Below are 17,756 nucleotides of genomic sequence, written 5' to 3'. Positions count from 1 at the left end.
GTTTCGCCCCGCTCTGTCCCGTCCGGCCATCACTTGTCACATCTTGCATTCGTGCGCCGACGCCGCCATTTCAGCTGTTCTGTAGGCACTAGATGTCAGGTTTGCGGAAAATTGGGGGGCTTGCGCACCTTGCGCGATGCCCCTGTGCCGCGACACTTTCGGCTTCGTTTCCGACCCAAGCTGCACCCTGGACCTGGAGTTGGTAAGGGAGGCTCAAACCTTGCTGTCACACAACCCTAAGCTGTATGGCGTGTGACAAGTAAGCGTACATAAGGGTACGACATGCAGGTTCCGGCGCTCCGCCTGCCCCACTCCTGCCTCCCAGCATCCGAGCTGTACCACTCAATCCATGAATTCGCCCGTGCGGAGCCTCCTTCTCACTTCACCTCCCTCCCATTCACAGGGCCGCCCGCATCACGGGCCTCCAAGGATCCGCAACAAGCCATGTCCGCCACAATAGCACGCGCGCATCGGACCCAGGCTTACCCCTCACCCTTCCTTCCAACCACAGCGCCATCCACAATGACACTGCCGCCTCCATGGCAGCGCCTTCCAGCACCTTAACCTCCGAGTGTGTCCGTTCCAACCTGCCGCTCACAGCCGCACACGACCACCTAGCTTCAACCTCATCATCATCAATAGCAGCAGCAGCAGCAGCACCGGAGGGCCTGGGCCTCTCTACGCTCTCCCCCTCCCCTTGCATCTCCGCAGCCTCCCCGTTGGAGGATCCTTTAGCCCTGATCCTCAGCCCCACCCAGCTGGGAGTGCAATGGTGGGAGGGTGCTCACACGGCCACAGGCTTGCCTTGGTGGGCCGCCATCCCCACCACTACACTATTGCTCCGCGGCGCCCTGATGCCGCTGAGCCTGCGTGCATACGCGGCCTCTGCCAATGTGGCCCTGCTGCACCAGGCGTTTGAGTTATCTCGCGCGGTTGCCGAGGCGGTGGCTGCAGCGGCCGAGCAGCAGTGCCAGGCGCAGCGGCGACAGGCGCAGGAAGAGGAACAACGGGAAGGGGAGCGGCAGCTAGCGGGGAAAGCAGGAGGAGCAGGGGTAGGGGCGCCCGGGGAACAGCAGGTGGGGGTGCAAACGCAGCTGGGGCCCAGCAGCAGCGGCAGCAGTGGGACCAAGAGCAGCAATGCTAGCGGTGGCGGTAACGGTGGCGGCAGCAGCACTGCTGGGGCTGAGTTAGGCCGGATGGATGTGGTGCGCCGGGTGTTCAACCACTTGCGGCATCTGCATGGGGTGCCTTCCTTCGGCTGGTACTTGGGTAACACAGCCGTACAGGTGCGTGTGCCGTCGTGCAGATTGCTGCGTTTGATCGATGATGTTTTGGTGTGTCCCTTTCACGGTAAGCCATTTGTTTGGAAACCGCGTGGAGGAGTTCGTACGATTATGTACAGCACTGTACTATTGTTGTTGCTGTTGCTTCGCTACTATATTTGCTTTTGCTGCTGTTATTGCGGTTGTTGTCATCCTTTGTGGCGAGTTAATTCCTGAGGCGTCTCTATGCACGTTCCCACGCATGAGCACATCCGCGCGCACCAACGGCATAACTTGATGCCGTCGCCGCCTGCTACAGCTCGTACATCGTTAGGGAATAGAGTATGGGTCAGGATCTGGTTCAGGATTTGGGTCAGGATTTGGGTCAGGATTTGGGTCAGGATTTGCGTTAAGATCGGTAATCGACACTTATCACGCATTTCTCCACACCAAACACACGTGGCACGGGCGGGAAAAAAATGGCGCTTCCTGAGCTGCCAGGCTTCCCCCGTCCCACTCTGCAGGTCTCTCTTGTGGTGTCCCTGTCACTGGCCCTCCGCCGCATGTCAGACAGCTTGTGGCCCGGTTTCACGGGAGAGGGACTGTTGTACTTCCAGGACCTGACGGCCCCACCCGTGTATCTACAGACGCTCTCAACTCCGTACGGTACGGCAGGAGCCATCCTCCCGCTGGCGCTCGTGCTATTGTACGTGAGCGCCGCGGACAGATCCGCAGGAGGTGAGTTTGCCGGGCCCTGCACTTGCTCGTGCTGCTTGCGTTGCTGTTCCCCCGCCACCACCTCCCTATTGCCCCTTTGTCCCCCACACCCAGGATCCAGCCCGGGCATACACATTGCGCTCAAGCTGCTGGTGGTACCTCTCTACTGCACTGCATTACTGCAGCCCCATGCAGTGTTGCTCTACTGGATGGCTCAGGCGGCATCACAACTAGGGATATATGAACTGGCAGCGAGGCTGCCTCCTCTGCGGCGGGCGGCGAGGGTTCCGGAGCTGCTGCTGGCGCCGAGGAGCCACACATCGAATGCTGGTATGGGCGATTTGGAAAGGGGCCGGGCCCGAGCGCATGGGTTTCTCTTCAACGTATGGGGAAGGTTGCCGTGTGGTGCGGCAAGGGGGGCGTACGGGCAGGAGAGTGGGAAATATGAGGGGTGGCACTGGTGGCTTGAGAGCGTGTGAGCATGCGCTTTGTGGGTCGGCTACTGGCGCAGGAGTAGTGGTAGTAGGTATTATAGCGAGCCTCAGACCCCACAGGAGTACCCGGCTGGGTAGTAGGGCCATCGGCGGCCACAACGGACCGTGCATTGCACTGGCAACCCTAAGACGGGTGCTGGTGGGGTTTGCTGGTCTGATTCATCGACGCCGGCCCTGGCCGGCACTGCTTCGTCCGCCGCCGCGAGTAGCAACATTGCTGCCCCCTCTAAACCACCATCTGATCCCCCACCTGCATTCCATAGGGCCCACCGTAGACGAGATCCTGTTGGAGCTGTCGGAGTCGTACGCCAAGGCCGGCAACACCACTGCGGCACGTACCTGCTTAAATGCACTTCTGACCAGGCAGCCCTTACACCAGCAGGCGGTCAAGCGATTACAGGCGTTGTCGTCAAACCCTTACTCTGCCTAAGCCCCCACCTTAGCTTCTGTGGAAAAGTGAGGCGGGTAGCAACTGACTAGTATCAGCTGCCTACGTGTTTGTGTATTGCAGTACTGCCTGAGCCGGTTTTGCATTTATGGTGATGTTGGGGTTGGATACCGGCTATTGATTTCAGTGAATCGTACTTTATAATACTTCTGGTCTATCGACGTGCGTCATTTTACCCCGAAGTCAAGTGGCACCTGACCTGTACAGTTTTGGTTCCGGGATGCACCGACAATTCCCTCAGATTCCAGGAAGTGCAAAGCCTCTGGTTTTCATAGATGACTTGGTAAACGCGTAGGTTTCAGGCTTTCACGAGTTGTAACAAAGGTCGTGCGATGTAGGCGACTTGGGTCATGTCGTGGACACGGCAGAATCCTAAGGCCACTGCACCACGTCCTTGGCAGCCTCAGACTGCCTCAGGTGATATCGGTAGACCGATGGAAGCACCTTGCAAGGTGCAAACGTAGCACCCTGGAAGTTAAGTATGATCCTTCCTTGCCCGACAACATCCGGCACGTCCTATGGCAACTAGCAGTGTATGAAACATGGTACAGAGGCCGTAACCTTGGCGTGACCTTGGTTGCTTATATCGGTTTGGTCTTGACGGGGCACTTTCACTTGCAGCACATGCCGCCAAGGACGAAGGGAACACATCCACCATAATTGTGGCAAAAGAATATCTCAAATTTCAAATCCATTGTTTCAGTAACAAGCTTTTCCTTTGAATAATGCTATTGGGGCTCGGAGGAAACCGTACATCTGCTGGATTCCCCATTACAAAGTATAAAATGGGAGGTCGGCCAACAAGCCGCCTAACATCCAAGCTATCGTTTTAGTTGCATATTTGAGGTTTATTGCGCTTATTCTCCTGCTGCTTACAGACGAACCTTACCCCTTGAAGTGTCCTTACTACAGTCCCCCTGCGCCCAGTGCCTGCGTTACTTGAATTCACCTATTGACAATGAAGACAGGATACCAAAGCTTGGTTATTTCATCGTCTCGCGTCCCTGCCGGAGATGGTCGCACAAATCAAAGCCTTGGAGATGGAGAGCTGTCCCTTGCAACCACCGGGAGATGCCAAGGTTCCATTCCAGCCACCAATATCCATAGTAAGAATTGGAACAAGTCCACTCGGGTAAGTACTGGAAAGCCGAGTCCCGAACGGAAATCTCTTACATCTTTGCATTCAACCATTGCGTCTTGTAATGCGCGAAGCTTGCAACCATATCAGCTCAAGTACTACAGGACAAGGAGAACCGCAGCCTTCCGGGATCGAAGAAGTACCAGCACGTCAAGAGCAAGTTGGCAGATTACATCCGCCCTACCCACAATCTCAAGCAAGCGGGTGCTGTTGAGGAAACTGGTACGCCTGCGTTCTCGAGCGTAGCTCATGAGACCTCCTGCTCTAGCTTCCTAAAACCACCTGTCCATATCCAGGGGAAGCCTTCTCCGGAGGTGCTCTTCAAGCCTCGCCGGATGTCCTGAAGGATCAGAAGGTGAGGTATAGGAATGATAGCAGCTCATGGGTATGGCGCTATGCGCGCTAGCCGCTTCCCAGGGTTTCATGTTTTCCGGTTAGCAAGACTATGCAAAGCCAAGTTCACCAGGCTTGCGCGTGCCGCTGAGTATCTTGTTGTAGCACTTTCCAGGATCAAAAGGATAGCTTGGTGCAAGTTATAATTACTAGTGCCTTACAACCGCAGGCCGCCGTTAGCATGGTCAAGGTAGAATTGCAGAGGCAGGGGTTACAAGCCCAAAGGTCGCATGGGCGCGGTGCGTCGGACGCCTCAGCTGGTCTCTCTGCCGATGCGCAAGTGCACAGTCCTATTGCGAGCACCGCGACTGCGGATCACTGGTCTCAGGGCGCTAAGTCAAGCTCACCCAGCTCTTCCGACACGAGCGTTCCACGGGATTTCGATTTTTTGCGGAGTTCGGGTAGCACCGGAAGTGTCTCTGCTGGTGCGCACGTTGAAGAATCAAGATCCCAATGATTTCACTTGAGCAGGATCAGCATTAGCCACGCGGCTCCGGAAGTGCTGTCCGCAAATGTGTATCTCCTGCCTAGCGTCTCCAGTCCCGGCAGTCCGGCAGTTAATTCAGCAATCAGCCATGATAAGTTAAGCTGTCTGGTACAGCCCTCCTTTGCTTAGTATGGAGCTCTAATGGAACTCTGAATTCCTGGTGCGGCGTCAGCTATGCACGGTTTTACAGCTGCGCGCGCCGGTCAACCGAAATAGTCCGTTCTGTTTATTTGAGTTGTGCTTGGCTCGCGCCGGCCAGTGGACATCAGACCAGCTAGCAGGTCACATGTACAAAACCGAGCTAAGGTTTTAGGGGAAATTTCGAGTGACATACGGCGTCTTCACTGCATGAGCTTGTCACAGGTATAATGAAGCTTGCAGGTGAATACTGCGAATATTTAAGGAGCAGGTCGTAATGTGCGCAGGAATGTTTGGTCGCTGAATGTTACTGCAGGCGTTTATGCATCCATGCTGGAAAATGCGGCAGGCTGTCATATTACTATTTTGATTTTGGAATATGCCATTGCCCCCTCACTATTTGGTTTGTCTTTCTCGTTCGCTCGTTTGATAGGATACCCACGCGTTTTAATCGCGTATCACGATAATCGAGCGTTGCTTAGCCATGGGAACTGTTTTTTATATCCTTCGTAGTCCGATAATGTAACAGTATACATGCGAGATTGAAATGCGGCAACTGCACTCGCTGAACAAATGAACGTTGTAGATTATGTTACCAATCATTCGCTGCGTATAATATATTGGAGAAATAACCGAAAAGAATACATCATTGTCTCCATCGGTTCCTCACCCAAGTACGAAAACGGAGCAAACTTAAGCCTGCGATTCGTTCTTGCCCTCTCGCATATATCAGTGTGATGTCACAGTAAATTGCACAAACCTTGCTCGCACATCAGAAGCCTGTGGGTAGTACCCAAATACACAGTGATGTCAGCTCGGTTCGGCGTAGCCTGTAAGATTCTTCTCGGTCCCTGTTCGACACGATCTTGTCTACCTATGTTCGCAACCAGCTTAACTAAATCTCCCTTTCTTCGGCCCGCCCATCACATCCCACAAGTCCGTCTTCCCACAGCTCCCATCGCCGCGTGCGCACTCCTGTCTGCAACTTCCAGTCATCCCGGCCCTCACTCTCCCCGTCACTTCTTGCCCATGGCTAAAGTCAGCTCCGCCTCCACCACCAGGTCCTCGCCCACATGCCCAGTGGCCGCAACCTTCACCATGCCGAACCGCTTGTTATACTTGGTCACCTCCGCACGCATCATCTACACAAGGGGGAAAGAAGGAAGAACCATGTAGACCAGAAGGTAGGCACGAAAACTCAAGCAGAGGGTGAGCTGACTGGATCGGCCTGCAAGATGTGCAGGCCGCGGCAAAGCCAATAACAACGCTGATAGCTGTGACGATGCTGGTGTGGGGCAAGAGTCAGATGCCTGAACCAAAAAGCGTATATGTTTCTCGTGTATCCAATATCAGAGTTTTCCAGCCCGCCGAATGGTGCTCAAACCAACTCCTGCATTTGTTTCAGCCGATCCCACGCACCAGCACATCTCCTGGCACCACCGGCTTGCGGAAGCGGCAGTTCTCAATGCCGGCAAAGAAGAACAGCCCCTTGGCCTCCGTGTCCTCCGGATCCAACATCACGATACCAGCCAATTGGGCCATGGCCTCAACCTGCAGAACGCCTGTGCAGGGCAGCAAGGACAGGTAAATCGTGACGGAAAAGTAGAGGCCATAGCGCCCTCATTATGTAAGTACCCCGTACGACGCGGGGAAAAAGGGGGCGAAGTAACATTGGAAAGGGAATGGGACAGCGAGGGGACAGTGAGGATGGGGAAAACGGAGCCCGAACCCATAACTTGGTAGCCCTACAGCGCAATACGGCCCAGTTCGGCGGAGGCTGCTATCAACACACGCCAATTTGACGGTTGGTTTGTGGGTGGTTCATGGTTGAACCGCATAGGGGGAATAACTGGCCTTCGCACCTGGCATGATGGCGCGCTCGGGGAAATGACCTGGGAAGAAGTTGTCGTTGATGGTGATGCACTTGTAGCCCACCGCGTACTTTTCCTTCTCCCACTCCACAACGCGATCTACCAGCAGGAAGGGATACCTGAACGGTGCGGCCGAGAAACAGGACAACACACCATCAGGGACAGGGTCAGAGCCGAGGCGGGAGGAGGGGAATGGGCAAGGGTTGCAGCAAAGACAACCCAACGTTGGTTGTGGCTTGAAGGATAGCCGCAAGCATCTTGTCGATGTCGCTCCTTAGTGGCGACAACTATAGAGTAAGCGGCGGCGAATAGCACGGACGACTATCGGTCTTCAGCAATCGAGAAAATGGCCACGACTCAGATGTCTAGCTTATGAACGGAGGGGCCACGGTTCTATTACGCCTTGGTACGCCACCCTCAGATGTAGGTGAAGGATTACACAAGCGCCAGGACCGTTTCAGCACTTCAGCCAAGATCATTAACATCTCGACACGAATAGCTTCACTGAAATTGAATATCCACGACAGCCCGTAACAGGCGGTGTGTTGGCCTCCGTTGACTCTGTTCTGGCGTTATAACGCCTACGCATGCGCGTCAACCCATATCGTGCCCTTCCCAGGTACCTGTGAGGCAGAATCTGCATGATCTGCATAACGTCGCGCAATGGCTTGAAGTTCGGCCCACTCTTTTCCACAGGAAGAGCCTTGGGAGCCTCAGTGGCTGGGGCGGCGTCCGCCTGAGCGACTCGCACGGACCGCACCGGCCGAGTAGCCACACATCTGCTTGGAGCCGCTTTGCGACTGCAAACCTGCCCAGATTGAAAGCTACGTGCAGACAAGGCCATTTAATTTGGTAGCACTACAGAAGCGCTTTAGCACAAGAATTTTAATTGCCTATGGAAAGAAATAGTAAGATATCATGTACTGTAGACGGCATACTAGATTGTTTAAGAGCTTACAGAGCATGCGGTGAAGTCGGTACAAGGCCCACAACGGTATTATGCATGTCCATCCAGCTCCTAAGTAAATACGGCGTTACAGACCATTTCGCATACAGAGGATCATATGGGTCAAAAATTGAGCATCTTCATGTGCATCGTCTTACTTGATGTTCAACGGCAAACACCAGGGCGTTTGGCATGTACTCATAAAAAAATATAAGGATTCACAAATCAATGCTGCAACCTGACCTGATGTGACAGTGCTCAGTCGTAAGAGCAAGCGGCCGACTCGGCTGCCGACTCCTGCCTCGCTCTCGGAGAGCTAGGCAGCATGCTTAAGCGCACGATATGATAGAGATCTCATTGACTAAGTCATACTTGTATTTATTGCGATAGAGTGGGTGGAAGTTGAAAGCCTGGCCATAACGTCGCCCTCCTGTTGCTGGTGAAGTTGTTGGCCGTTGGGCCGTTCGATCCGTATAACTTATGACCTCAGCGCAAATGCGCAATGCATGTTATGCTCATTGCCAAGACATCAAGGTTCGGTCGCGGGTCATGTTTTGACCTTTCAGCCGTTTTGTTGAGTTGATCGGGTGTTATTTGAACTAGGACCGCCGATGTTACAGACCGGCACTGTTGTATCCTGCAAAACAGTCTGCCGTGCAAAGCCATAAGCTTAAAGCCAACGTCAGGACAATGGATGTTCTCTGGTGGCAAGCGCGAACCAACGAGCGAGAGCTTAATGCAAGTGGACGTGGGCGCAGACGTAATGTTACATAATACTGCATTTGGGTACAAGAGCTATTGTATGATATTAATTGCATATGCCACGGCCATGGAGGCTCAGCAGAATTTAAAAACGTAACAACCTCAGCAGACGACCTCATCTGGGCATCTTTCGTATCAGGCATGTAAAAAACCGTCAAAAACCCATGATAATCAACGAAAACTATATTCTCGGCACTAATGTGGGATGGCCAAAGGGGCTTTGGGCACCTAACTCACAGCATGACTGAATGCGTACGAAATGCTGGACAGGGACCCTTGCTTCGCCACCAAAAAAATTGAAAATTAACGAAACTGAGGGTCAAGACAATGCTTGGTAAAAACATACCACATGAATTCACGCGTGAACCGAAGAACCGACGCCAAAACACAGCCAATTCAATGCGTAAGGGAATAAATAAACCGTATAACGCGCCTCCAGCGCCTCCATAAAACGCTCCACCCACCCTTTGAATGCAAAATGATGCGCAGGCTGCCAAGAGGCGTGCCAGCGATACATTGAGGACTATTTTGGCGACGCATGAAATAACTGCTGGATCCCGAAGCCCGATGAGACCGCCATAACCGCCGTGTCCTACGTCACTATCGCTGTGCCGTCACAATGGCACAAATTGCCATGACGTCCTCCCTCCAGTGCTCCTCCTAATGTCCTAAATCTCTATCATTTTCTCTGTACCGGTGGAAAACGGATATACGAAACGTCCTTGCAAAGCGATCAACCGAAAACGCAGCCTTGCCATGCACGTGTTTACAACACAAGGCCGTGCCTCTACAAGGAACACTGTAAACCTATGGCCATCGTACTACTGCGTACCACGCTCACTGTACGTCATCTCTCTTGGCAATGTCCCTTAACAAAACAAAGCTCCCCTAGGGTCCCTTTACTGTCCGGAAGGGCGGCTTCGAACCGAGAGTTGACTTTCCATCAAGGCAAACGCGCAGCAAACTCCGCTACCAAATTCACGAATAGTTGCGGCAGCTCTTCCTGCAGTTCGACCAAAACGGGCCAGGGCGGAGGGACAAGAACTGAACAACCAAATGTCTCGCGACTAGCGCAGAGAGTGGACGCACATTGCGAATGAAATGGTTGAGTCAGGAGAGCGGATGATAGTTTACACAGCTCGGGTTATTTTGTCCTAGAGACTAGAAAGAAATATCCTGCCGTACAGAGGAACGGACGACAGCGTACCTGCGGCATGTGGCCGCATCGGTCCAGCAGCACCAGCTCACAGCCGGGCAGCATGCGGGCCAAACGCTGGCTGTTTGATGCGGGCACCAGCCTGTCGTAGAGCCCATGAATGATGAGCACGGGCAGGCCCCTGCTTGCCACCAGCGCCGCCAACCGCGTCGCGAGGTCGCCATCGCCTTCGACCTCATCCACTTTGTCGTTGCCCACAACGGTACTGCCATCATCGTCCCGCTGGTTGGCGGCAGCGGCGACGCCCTCACGGCGGCTTTCAGAACCGGCCGCGGCGTCTGCAATGCCCTTGCTTACCGGGGAAGTGGAAAAAGAGGACGCGGCAGAGGAGGAGGAGAAGGTGGAGGCAGAGGCAGCTGCGGAGGCGGAGGAGGATGACCGGGAGAGCTCTCGTGCTGTCGCCGCCGATCGCTTGGCGAGGGCGCTGGCGGCTGCGGCAGTGGCTGCCAGCGCTGCAGAGGTCGACGCAGGCTCCAATATTTTCGAGGCCTGGCGTAACAGCGTTTGCAAGCTGCCACTGTATGTGTGGGGGGGTTGGGGAAAAAGGATGCGCCCGGACGGACGAATGGACGCACCCAGGACAGCGGAAATGATGAGGGGCCGCTTATTAGGGTTATGAATGTATCAGCCAGTCCAAAGAAGCGGGCGGACAGACATACGGGAACAAGGACGGATGCAGGAGAGTTGATGTGAATCCCAATGCAGCAGGCGCGAAGGAGCGCCAGGTGCCCGGGTTCACAGGGGTCAATACCACAAAAATCCAATCTCAGCACCTCGCGGGCTACTAGGCCGGAGTCCAATTCCGCTCTTGGCTAGCTCAACCCGCTCTCGGCCATTCCTACCCAGCTTCCCCTGGCTCCCAGTGCTCTGCTCACTTGGGTCTGGTGAGCCTAGCCAACAGGAAGTTGACCATTCCGCTCTCCCAGCCGCTGACCAGTTGCGGCAAGCGGTACGAATCCACGATGTCCTGCGTCACGGCCCCTGGGTTGTAGTACGCCTGCTGCAGACCCTGGAGCGCGATGCGGGAGCGGATGAGGAGGACAGCCGAAAGGCCTTCGGAGCTAAGATGGATCGACAACGCCTTGCGAGCGCGGAAATGTACACAACGCCAATGCGTATATATGACCAAAGGTACACGGGCACACGGGCCCTTAGTTAGCGCACACCGCAACGCAAGGCGGCAACCGCGCCCCGCACGACATAGCCATCACGTACATCATTATATGCGTGCAGTGGCTGTAATCATTGACGCTCACCTTGACCCAAAAGGTCCGCCGCCGCACCAGCGACCGCAGCAGCAGTGTGATGACTGGCGCCAGCAGCCGCAGCACCGTCATCAGCGCCAGCGACGCCAGGGCCACCAACAGCATCCGCGCGGCGCGCAGGAGAGTCCCCGCACGCACGCCGCCCCGCTCGCCGCGGCTCGTCTTGCAATCGCCAGCGCCAGCACTGTTGCCACTCGTAACAAAACCGCTCCCAGGCCCACCGGGCATCGGGCCCACGGGGTACAACCGCCGTACCTCCGGAGGGTCGGTCACGTGGGTGCCAATCGGCTCAGAGCCCAAGTGCGCTGCTGCGCGGGCGTGGGCGGTTCGGAGCTGCTCTGCCGCCGCTGCCTCTGCCGTACCAAGGCTTTCACCGCTGGGCCGGTCGGGTGATAGTGTGACTGCCTGGTACTCGGGCCCAGGCAGAGCGATGACCGCGGGAGCCACCAGCACCAGCCCGGCCAGGTCGTCCGGGTTGGCCACGGCCTATCCAGGACGGCAAAATCACATAGCGGAGCAATGTTGTTGAGAGAGGGTGCAGGTAGCAGCCCCGCGCGACGTGGGGAGTGAAGAGAGAAAACGTATGGTCCTCCATGCTTTATACTTGCGGTTTACAACCGTTAAAGAGAGACTTTTGAGATGCCGGAAAAGTGAACAGCCAAACCTATGGATGTACGGCACCGGGGACCAGCAGCAGAGCATGCGTGGGTTCCGGAATGCACATACATGTTCCACATCCTCCAAGCCCCTTCCTTGTCATGCCGTACACCTTGTCGTACACCTCCACACGGTACGAAACCTTCCAATCACACAAATTTGCGGACAAAATGGGAGTACTGAGAAGATGTCTCACTCACCTCCAGGGAAGCGCAGGCGCCGCCGAGTGAGTGACCGATAAGGATGCGCTTGATGGCGCGAGTCTGTGCGACGCGTGCGGCCTGCTTCGTCTGCCCCTCTCCACGGTCCTCGCATCGGTGCTGCTGCGCCACCACCCTTTCACCAGAGCTGTCCGGCGAAGCGGCCTCTGCGGATGCCACCTTCATCAACACCTCTCCAGTGAGGGGATCGCCGTCTGGTCCAACAGCCCCGGGGGCCGCCACCGATGCGGACGGCACGCTGGTGCCCGTTCCGAAACGTGGCAGCTTTGGGGAGGCCGAGGTTTCGCCCGGGGCCTATCACGCGTGGTGGGGGAGGCGAGAAAACGCGTCATGGGGCAAGCACGGCGTCAGTGCAGCCACCACCGCAAAAGCACAAACGTAGCCGCGACATCAGAGCAGTGCCTTAGGCCTTGGAAGAGCTGCGCGCCCCTTCTTCTTCAACTCTACAATTCCATTCCATGCTGTGGAAGCGTTTTGATATGATAATGGGGCGACAGCGCCAATTGGGGAGCAGTTAATCGGAAAAAAAGTTGTGAGAAAGATGCGCGGACGTTGTATCACGTCTTTTGCAGAAAAGAACCGATCGGCGGATGACAGATCCCGTGATACCCAGGATACTACAGCGGACGACGAGCATAATACCCATTTGGAAGCCCCAACACCCCCACGATATCATAGCACCCGCGTCCTCCCGCTACCGCCGCTACAGCCTTGCTTACCTTCTCTAGCTGCAGCTGATGCTTCGGGTCGCGTCTTGCGAAGGCTGCTACCGGGCCACCGGTACGGCGACAGATGTCGCCGTAAGCCGCCGTGCTGTTGAACTGACGCTGCCCCTGCACAGCTTCCCCCGGAGGGATCAGCCCCAGCTGCTGCAACTCGTAGTCCATCACGAACCGGCCCAAGCGGCCATTGAACGTCAAAAAGTAGGAAGAAATGTCCGAGGGCCTGCAATGCATAAAGAGGTTTCCTTTGCGAATGAGGTTTCATAACACTGGGGCTATGAGTTCGTGATGGAAACGACGTTCCCTTCAGCTGCTTTGCAGGACAAAAGCAGCCTTGTTTCACGTGGCACACGGTCTTGCCACCGGTACGCCACCTGTAGCCCTACCTCTGCGTAAGCCCAAAGCCCGGCATGTCGTGGGCCGTTACCACACCGCGCAGCGCTGCCGCCATCTCCTCCTGCACCCGCTTGTACGACCCCAGGTTGGCGCCGAAACCATGGTAGCAGTGCACGGCTGTAACTGCGTTCCCTCCTTGCGAAGCAGGGGCATCAAGGCTGTCCTCCGGGGCTCCAGCTCCGCCAGCACGAGTACCACCGCCATGTGCATCATCACCCATGCTGCCGTCGTCGGCGGGTGCACCGTCGCTCTCAGCCCCTGCAAGCACAAATGGTGACCCGTCCAACCCGTCTACAATGTCATCAACCCGGGTATATAGCCCTTGCTTTTTCCCCTCGGTCTGAGGGATGGCAACTTGTCACAGTTTCGACCCGTCTCAGGACCTTCCAAAGGCGACGATCCCCAAGGAAGCCAACGCCGCGCATGAAGATGCAGGAAACCAGCGCAGTGAGTGGATGAATCGAAAATCAGTGGCCTGGAAAGGATCACCGGCGCATCTGTGATAGAAATTGCAGCCCCCATTCCTGTATCACGACCCGCGGGTCGCACTCAGAACGCCCCAAAGTATTTGAATCTTGGTTGAACGGCTGAAGGTCAAAACCTACCATCGTTGCCGATTGTTGGAGAGTTCAGGTCCCCGACCTTGACCTTGACGTGCACTACCAGTTGCTGGACGCCTCCTCTTGCCCCTCCCGCCGCGGCGCTAGTAAAGGGCCGGAAGCGCGAATCTGGGTCACCGAGCGCCGCAAACGCACGCTCTCGCGCCTGGCAGGGATGCGGATGGAGGGTGATGAACCGGCGCACCAAGGTTTTGCGGTATAGCGTCGAAGTGGCTCTCTTTTGGAAACCATTTGCGGCAGACTGAAGATTGGCACAAAGTCAGAGAGCGGCAGCATCCTGTGCCGCTAATCCAACGACCATTTACGACTTGCAGGCGGCGGCGGAGGAAAGCAAAGCATTAACCACCGCTTGCAAGCGCATCCATGCGGTTGACGGCTTAGCTGCATACCTTAGGGCCAGAATGCATACCTTGTAAGCTTTTTCCAGCCATACCGAGCGCGCAAGGGATGCCAGCGCCGCTGCGAGAACTATGCTCGCTAAGTTTGCTGGCCATAATCCATAGTGCAGGTGTCCCGTGGCGACATAGAGCAGCGCGACCAGCAGGACGGGCGCTAACACGCAGAGGACCTCACGGAGCGGACCCAGCGATGGTGCGTAGTCGAGGTCTACAGTAAGGTCCTGTTCGGAGCCGCTGACGCTGGTCGCAGGACTGGTGCTTCCCACCGAGGTTGCTGGGAAAGGTACTCCCGGCCGTGGCATGAGACGAGCGCCGTGCCGGGCGTTCCGCTGGCGCCGCCGTGCACCTGGCACTGGAATTGTCGCACTTGAACCATCCACAAGCACCTACGATAGATAGCGCCATGGTGGCCATGCGTCGTTTCCCTTCCGAGCAGCCCAAGTAAGGGTTAACTGGCTAGATGCGCAAGCATCCGATCATTATCTACAACGATGTGATTAAATTACATGTACGATTCATCATCAGTACCTTGGTCTCAGAGTTCCGGCTTGAGTTGCGAATCTGCTGCCATCGGGAGCGCAAGCAAACTGCCGTCTGTGACAAACGTGGACTAATCACAGCAAGGAAGCGAGGGCTATCCAAGGCCCACATCCACATTGTAGAACTAATGGACGCTATGTCATGCAGTTCGCCAGTTAAAAGAAAACCATGGCGAGGACAGGAGGGCCGCGACGCGAGCTTTGGTGCCCTACATCATAAGTTTAGCTTAAGAATTTCAGAACACATGCCGATCCTACGGGCTATGTTATGCTATGTTACAAGCTCGCGAGAGCTCGTAAGGCCCAGACGAGCCAGGAGGCTCACAGACCAGGAGCTCTAGCGCAGTAAAAAGGAAGGAAGAAACAAAAAAGGAAAACGAGAAAAGGGGATCTGACCTCCATCTCCGAGAGAAAGCAGTAAGAGTAAGCGACCTCAGGCTTCCTATTCAGCTATCAGCATGCGTGCCTTCATCCAGATAGGCGGGAAACTCTAGCAACGCGTAAAACTCATTATCTAATGCATAATCTGTCGCCACAGACGCTACACCAGCGCTCTTGGCGCGACCGACCGCCAGGTCGGCTAACTTCCAAGGGCCGCGTCCCTAAGCGAAACCGCAGCAGTGACAAGTATGACTTCGCAAGGATGTAGGACGTCGTGTGTTTCGCTGTTCCCATCCGATATGCAGGAATAATGCTAAAGATCGCGACTTCGTACAATTTTGCCGTTGCACACCTGGAAAACGTTTTGTCTTGAACACTTCGTCTTCGGACGAGCGAGCTTACAGGTCGCAAGCCTCTTGCCAGGAGCAATTGTTGACTTGGCATTCACAAGGCCACCGAGAGCTCGTGTCCTAGCTGTAGACGCACGCCGAAGCTCTGAAAACACGTTCATTGCAGAACGGTCCATCGCAACGCGTTGATTTGTATATATATAACAGAAATAGCGAATGGAGTGAGTCCTGGCACTGGCCCGCTGTCCCTCAAGTCGAAGCTCTTTATCACCTTTACTGCATATGCCGCGCGGTCGGTGCCGCGTGAGCTCGTTAAGAGCGAACGGTAACACTTCGACCTAACTTTGCTCCTAAACGTATGGGCGGATGGATGAGCGAATGGATGCTGAACGGCAATAATATCAGACCTGCCCCGATGCTGGGCAATCCACCAGCGAGCCTATAGTCCACCGCCAATTGACTTGCCTGACTTTGCTCGTGTGCTCTAGAAATGCAAACGGGTGTACGATATAGCACGTGCTGGTATGTAGCATTGTTACTCATTTGGCCCGTAGATGCGGCCCGTGGACGTGGGCCAGGACATGTTACCGGCTGCTGCATGAACTGATAGCTGATTTGTGATCACCCAACTCTTTTAGGTCCTTAGCTCCCGTTTGTTCGCCCACAAGCCTCCACATCTATCCGTATCCATCCCAGGCTACTATCCCTGAATATCTTTGCCTTGCAGATTCGCTCCCACAGTCGTTCCTTCGGAAATATTTTTTAATTCTTAAGTGAAAGCTATCCATTTATTTGCTAGCCACACAACATCCTGGGCCGTTTCATCATGTTTCCTAAAGGTGACGCGGGATGGCAAACTTTCCTAATCAGGCCACATCATTTTCATGTCCTACTCCTTCATCCTTGGTTTTTTACGCAACTCTTCCTTTACTCAGCGCTCCTGAATTTTTGACATTGTTTTCAAAATAGCTGGCTGTTTCCCTTGGTCGGCTCGGAGAACAGTTTTGTCCTTGTGGCGGGAGCCGCGCCTTGCGCTGCTTACAAGCAATGGCCCGTTGCACAGAGATGGTTGGTCGAAACGCTGCACATGTTCGGCGCCATGCCCGAATTGCACGCAAACACAGCCTGGTAGAGCAAGACGACTCTAAAAAGGGTCGTTAACTTCGCTTTCCTTTTTTGCCGTTCTCGCGGTTTATGGTTTATGGGCCTCCTGGCTCGTCCGGGCCTTGCGAGCTCTTGCGAGCTTGCAAGAAAACGGTCGGGCCGAAATGGAAACCTTGCGAAACGGAAACTCTGTGAATCCTGTTTCCGTGTTTTCAGCAAAAAGGTCCAGGAACGCCGGAAAGGCCTTTCCGGAAAGGCCGGTATCCAGTTTCGGCCTTTCCGGTAAGTAGTTTCGGCCTTTCCGGAAAGGCCGGTATCCAGTTTCGGCCTTTCCGGTAACTAGTTTCGGCCTTTCCGTAAGTAGTTTCGGCCTTTCCGGAAAGGCCGGTATCCAGTTTCGGCCTTTCCGGTAACTATTTCGGCCTTTCCGGTAAGTAGACTCTGTGCTTGCCTCCCTACATTGCCAGAGTACGGTAAACAGGTGTGCAAGTTTTCCTGCTCCATGTCCTGGGATCGAAACCAATACGCATATGAGGCACTTTTAAGCGGTCCCCTTGCAAAGTTTTCTGTAAATTCCTTTAAAGTCATGTGCTTTTGGATGCCAGCCCGAGCCAATCCTGCCAACTTTTTTGACAGCCAATTCGACACCCTGAACACGCTAATTCGATACCCTGCAAGGCCAATTTGACACCCCGAACAGGTCAATTCGATACCTGACAGGCTAATTCGACACCCTGTTAGGCCAATTCGGCACCCGGACAGGCCAATTCGACACCCGGACAGGCCAATTCAGGCCCAGCACAGCCCAATTCCGAGGCTCCACAGCGCAATTCGAATACCTCCGGCGAGCCCGCCAGAACAATTCAAGACCTCGACAGACCAATTCTTTTGTCAGGAATAAAATCCAGGCTAATTCTGCGACAGAGCTCTTCCCTAAGTCCAGCCCGGATTCTACCCTCCTGTGGTTTCGGCCTTTCCGGTAACTAGTTTCGGCCTTTCCGGAAAGGCCGAAACTAGTGACCGGCCTTTTCGGCAAGCTGTTGGAAATGACCGACACTTATATACCAGAGGATGGTAACAGCAGTAATAGGACCCGGCGGGGGTCCGGCGCTTTGCTGGTCTTAACACAAGCGCCGTATGCGGAATCTGTTTTCAAAGCGTACGCATGGTGTTTGAGCCTGCGAAACCATGCGATAGTTTGATTTCATGCTTATAATGTCAGGAATAATTT

The 17,756-nt window shown here is 54.9% G+C and overlaps 4 protein-coding genes across 4 annotated transcripts; 2 read left to right on the top strand and 2 right to left on the bottom strand.

Moving 5' to 3' along the window:
• Nucleotides 1-136: 136 nt before the first annotated feature.
• VOLCADRAFT_117564 (uncharacterized protein) lies at nt 137-2,903 on the top strand (the record flags this gene model as incomplete). The annotated part of the gene is made up of 7 exons (XM_002950400.1): nt 137-202; nt 404-446; nt 712-893; nt 942-1,286; nt 1,787-2,000; nt 2,094-2,309; nt 2,737-2,903. The coding sequence occupies 7 exons, from the start codon at nt 137-139 to the stop codon at nt 2,901-2,903; spliced, it is 1,233 nt and encodes a 410-aa protein (XP_002950446.1).
• Nucleotides 2,904-3,748: 845 nt separating this feature from the next.
• VOLCADRAFT_104704 (uncharacterized protein) lies at nt 3,749-4,882 on the top strand (the record flags this gene model as incomplete). Its single annotated transcript, XM_002950399.1, has 4 exons — nt 3,749-4,053; nt 4,134-4,281; nt 4,356-4,414; nt 4,622-4,882. Coding segments are annotated over exons 1-4 (642 nt in total), but the record flags the coding sequence as incomplete, so codon positions are not given.
• An 825-nt stretch (nt 4,883-5,707) lies between these two features.
• Nucleotides 5,708-7,750, bottom strand: VOLCADRAFT_74622 (uncharacterized protein). Its single transcript, XM_002950275.1, has 4 exons — nt 7,572-7,750; nt 6,940-7,067; nt 6,497-6,639; nt 5,708-6,219 (listed from the first exon to the last, which is right to left on the bottom strand). The coding sequence occupies exons 1-4, from the start codon at nt 7,598-7,600 to the stop codon at nt 6,094-6,096; spliced, it is 426 nt and encodes a 141-aa protein (XP_002950321.1). The 5' UTR covers nt 7,601-7,750; the 3' UTR covers nt 5,708-6,093.
• A 1,849-nt stretch (nt 7,751-9,599) lies between these two features.
• VOLCADRAFT_90829 (uncharacterized protein) lies at nt 9,600-15,582 on the bottom strand (the record flags this gene model as incomplete). The annotated part of the gene is made up of 11 exons (XM_002950274.1): nt 9,600-9,659; nt 9,864-10,094; nt 10,170-10,389; nt 10,748-10,881; nt 11,129-11,623; nt 11,995-12,309; nt 12,735-12,960; nt 13,124-13,391; nt 13,739-13,898; nt 14,163-14,537; nt 15,424-15,582. The coding sequence occupies 11 exons, from the start codon at nt 15,580-15,582 to the stop codon at nt 9,600-9,602; spliced, it is 2,643 nt and encodes an 880-aa protein (XP_002950320.1).
• Nucleotides 15,583-17,756: the final 2,174 nt, after the last annotated feature.

Source organism: Volvox carteri (assembly GCF_000143455.1).
Source record: "Volvox carteri f. nagariensis unplaced genomic scaffold VOLCAscaffold_18, whole genome shotgun sequence".
NCBI lineage: Eukaryota > Viridiplantae > Chlorophyta > Chlorophyceae > Chlamydomonadales > Volvocaceae > Volvox > Volvox carteri.
The sequence above is the reverse complement of the archived record's forward strand: the minus strand, read 5'-3'. Positions and strand labels throughout refer to the sequence as shown.

What these genes read in the sequence shown, in the direction of transcription:
- VOLCADRAFT_74622 (XM_002950275.1), bottom strand. Translation starts at nt 7,600, where the DNA reads ATGCAGATCATGCAGATTCTGCCTCACAG. An exon ending in ATGCAGATTCTGCCTCACAG is followed by an intron (nt 7,068 to 7,571) that starts GTACCTGGGAAG and finishes CGCACCGTTCAG; the next exon opens with GTATCCCTTCCTGCTGGTAG. An exon ending in CGAGCGCGCCATCATGCCAG is followed by an intron (nt 6,640 to 6,939) that starts GTGCGAAGGCCA and finishes TGCCCTGCACAG; the next exon opens with GCGTTCTGCAGGTTGAGGCC.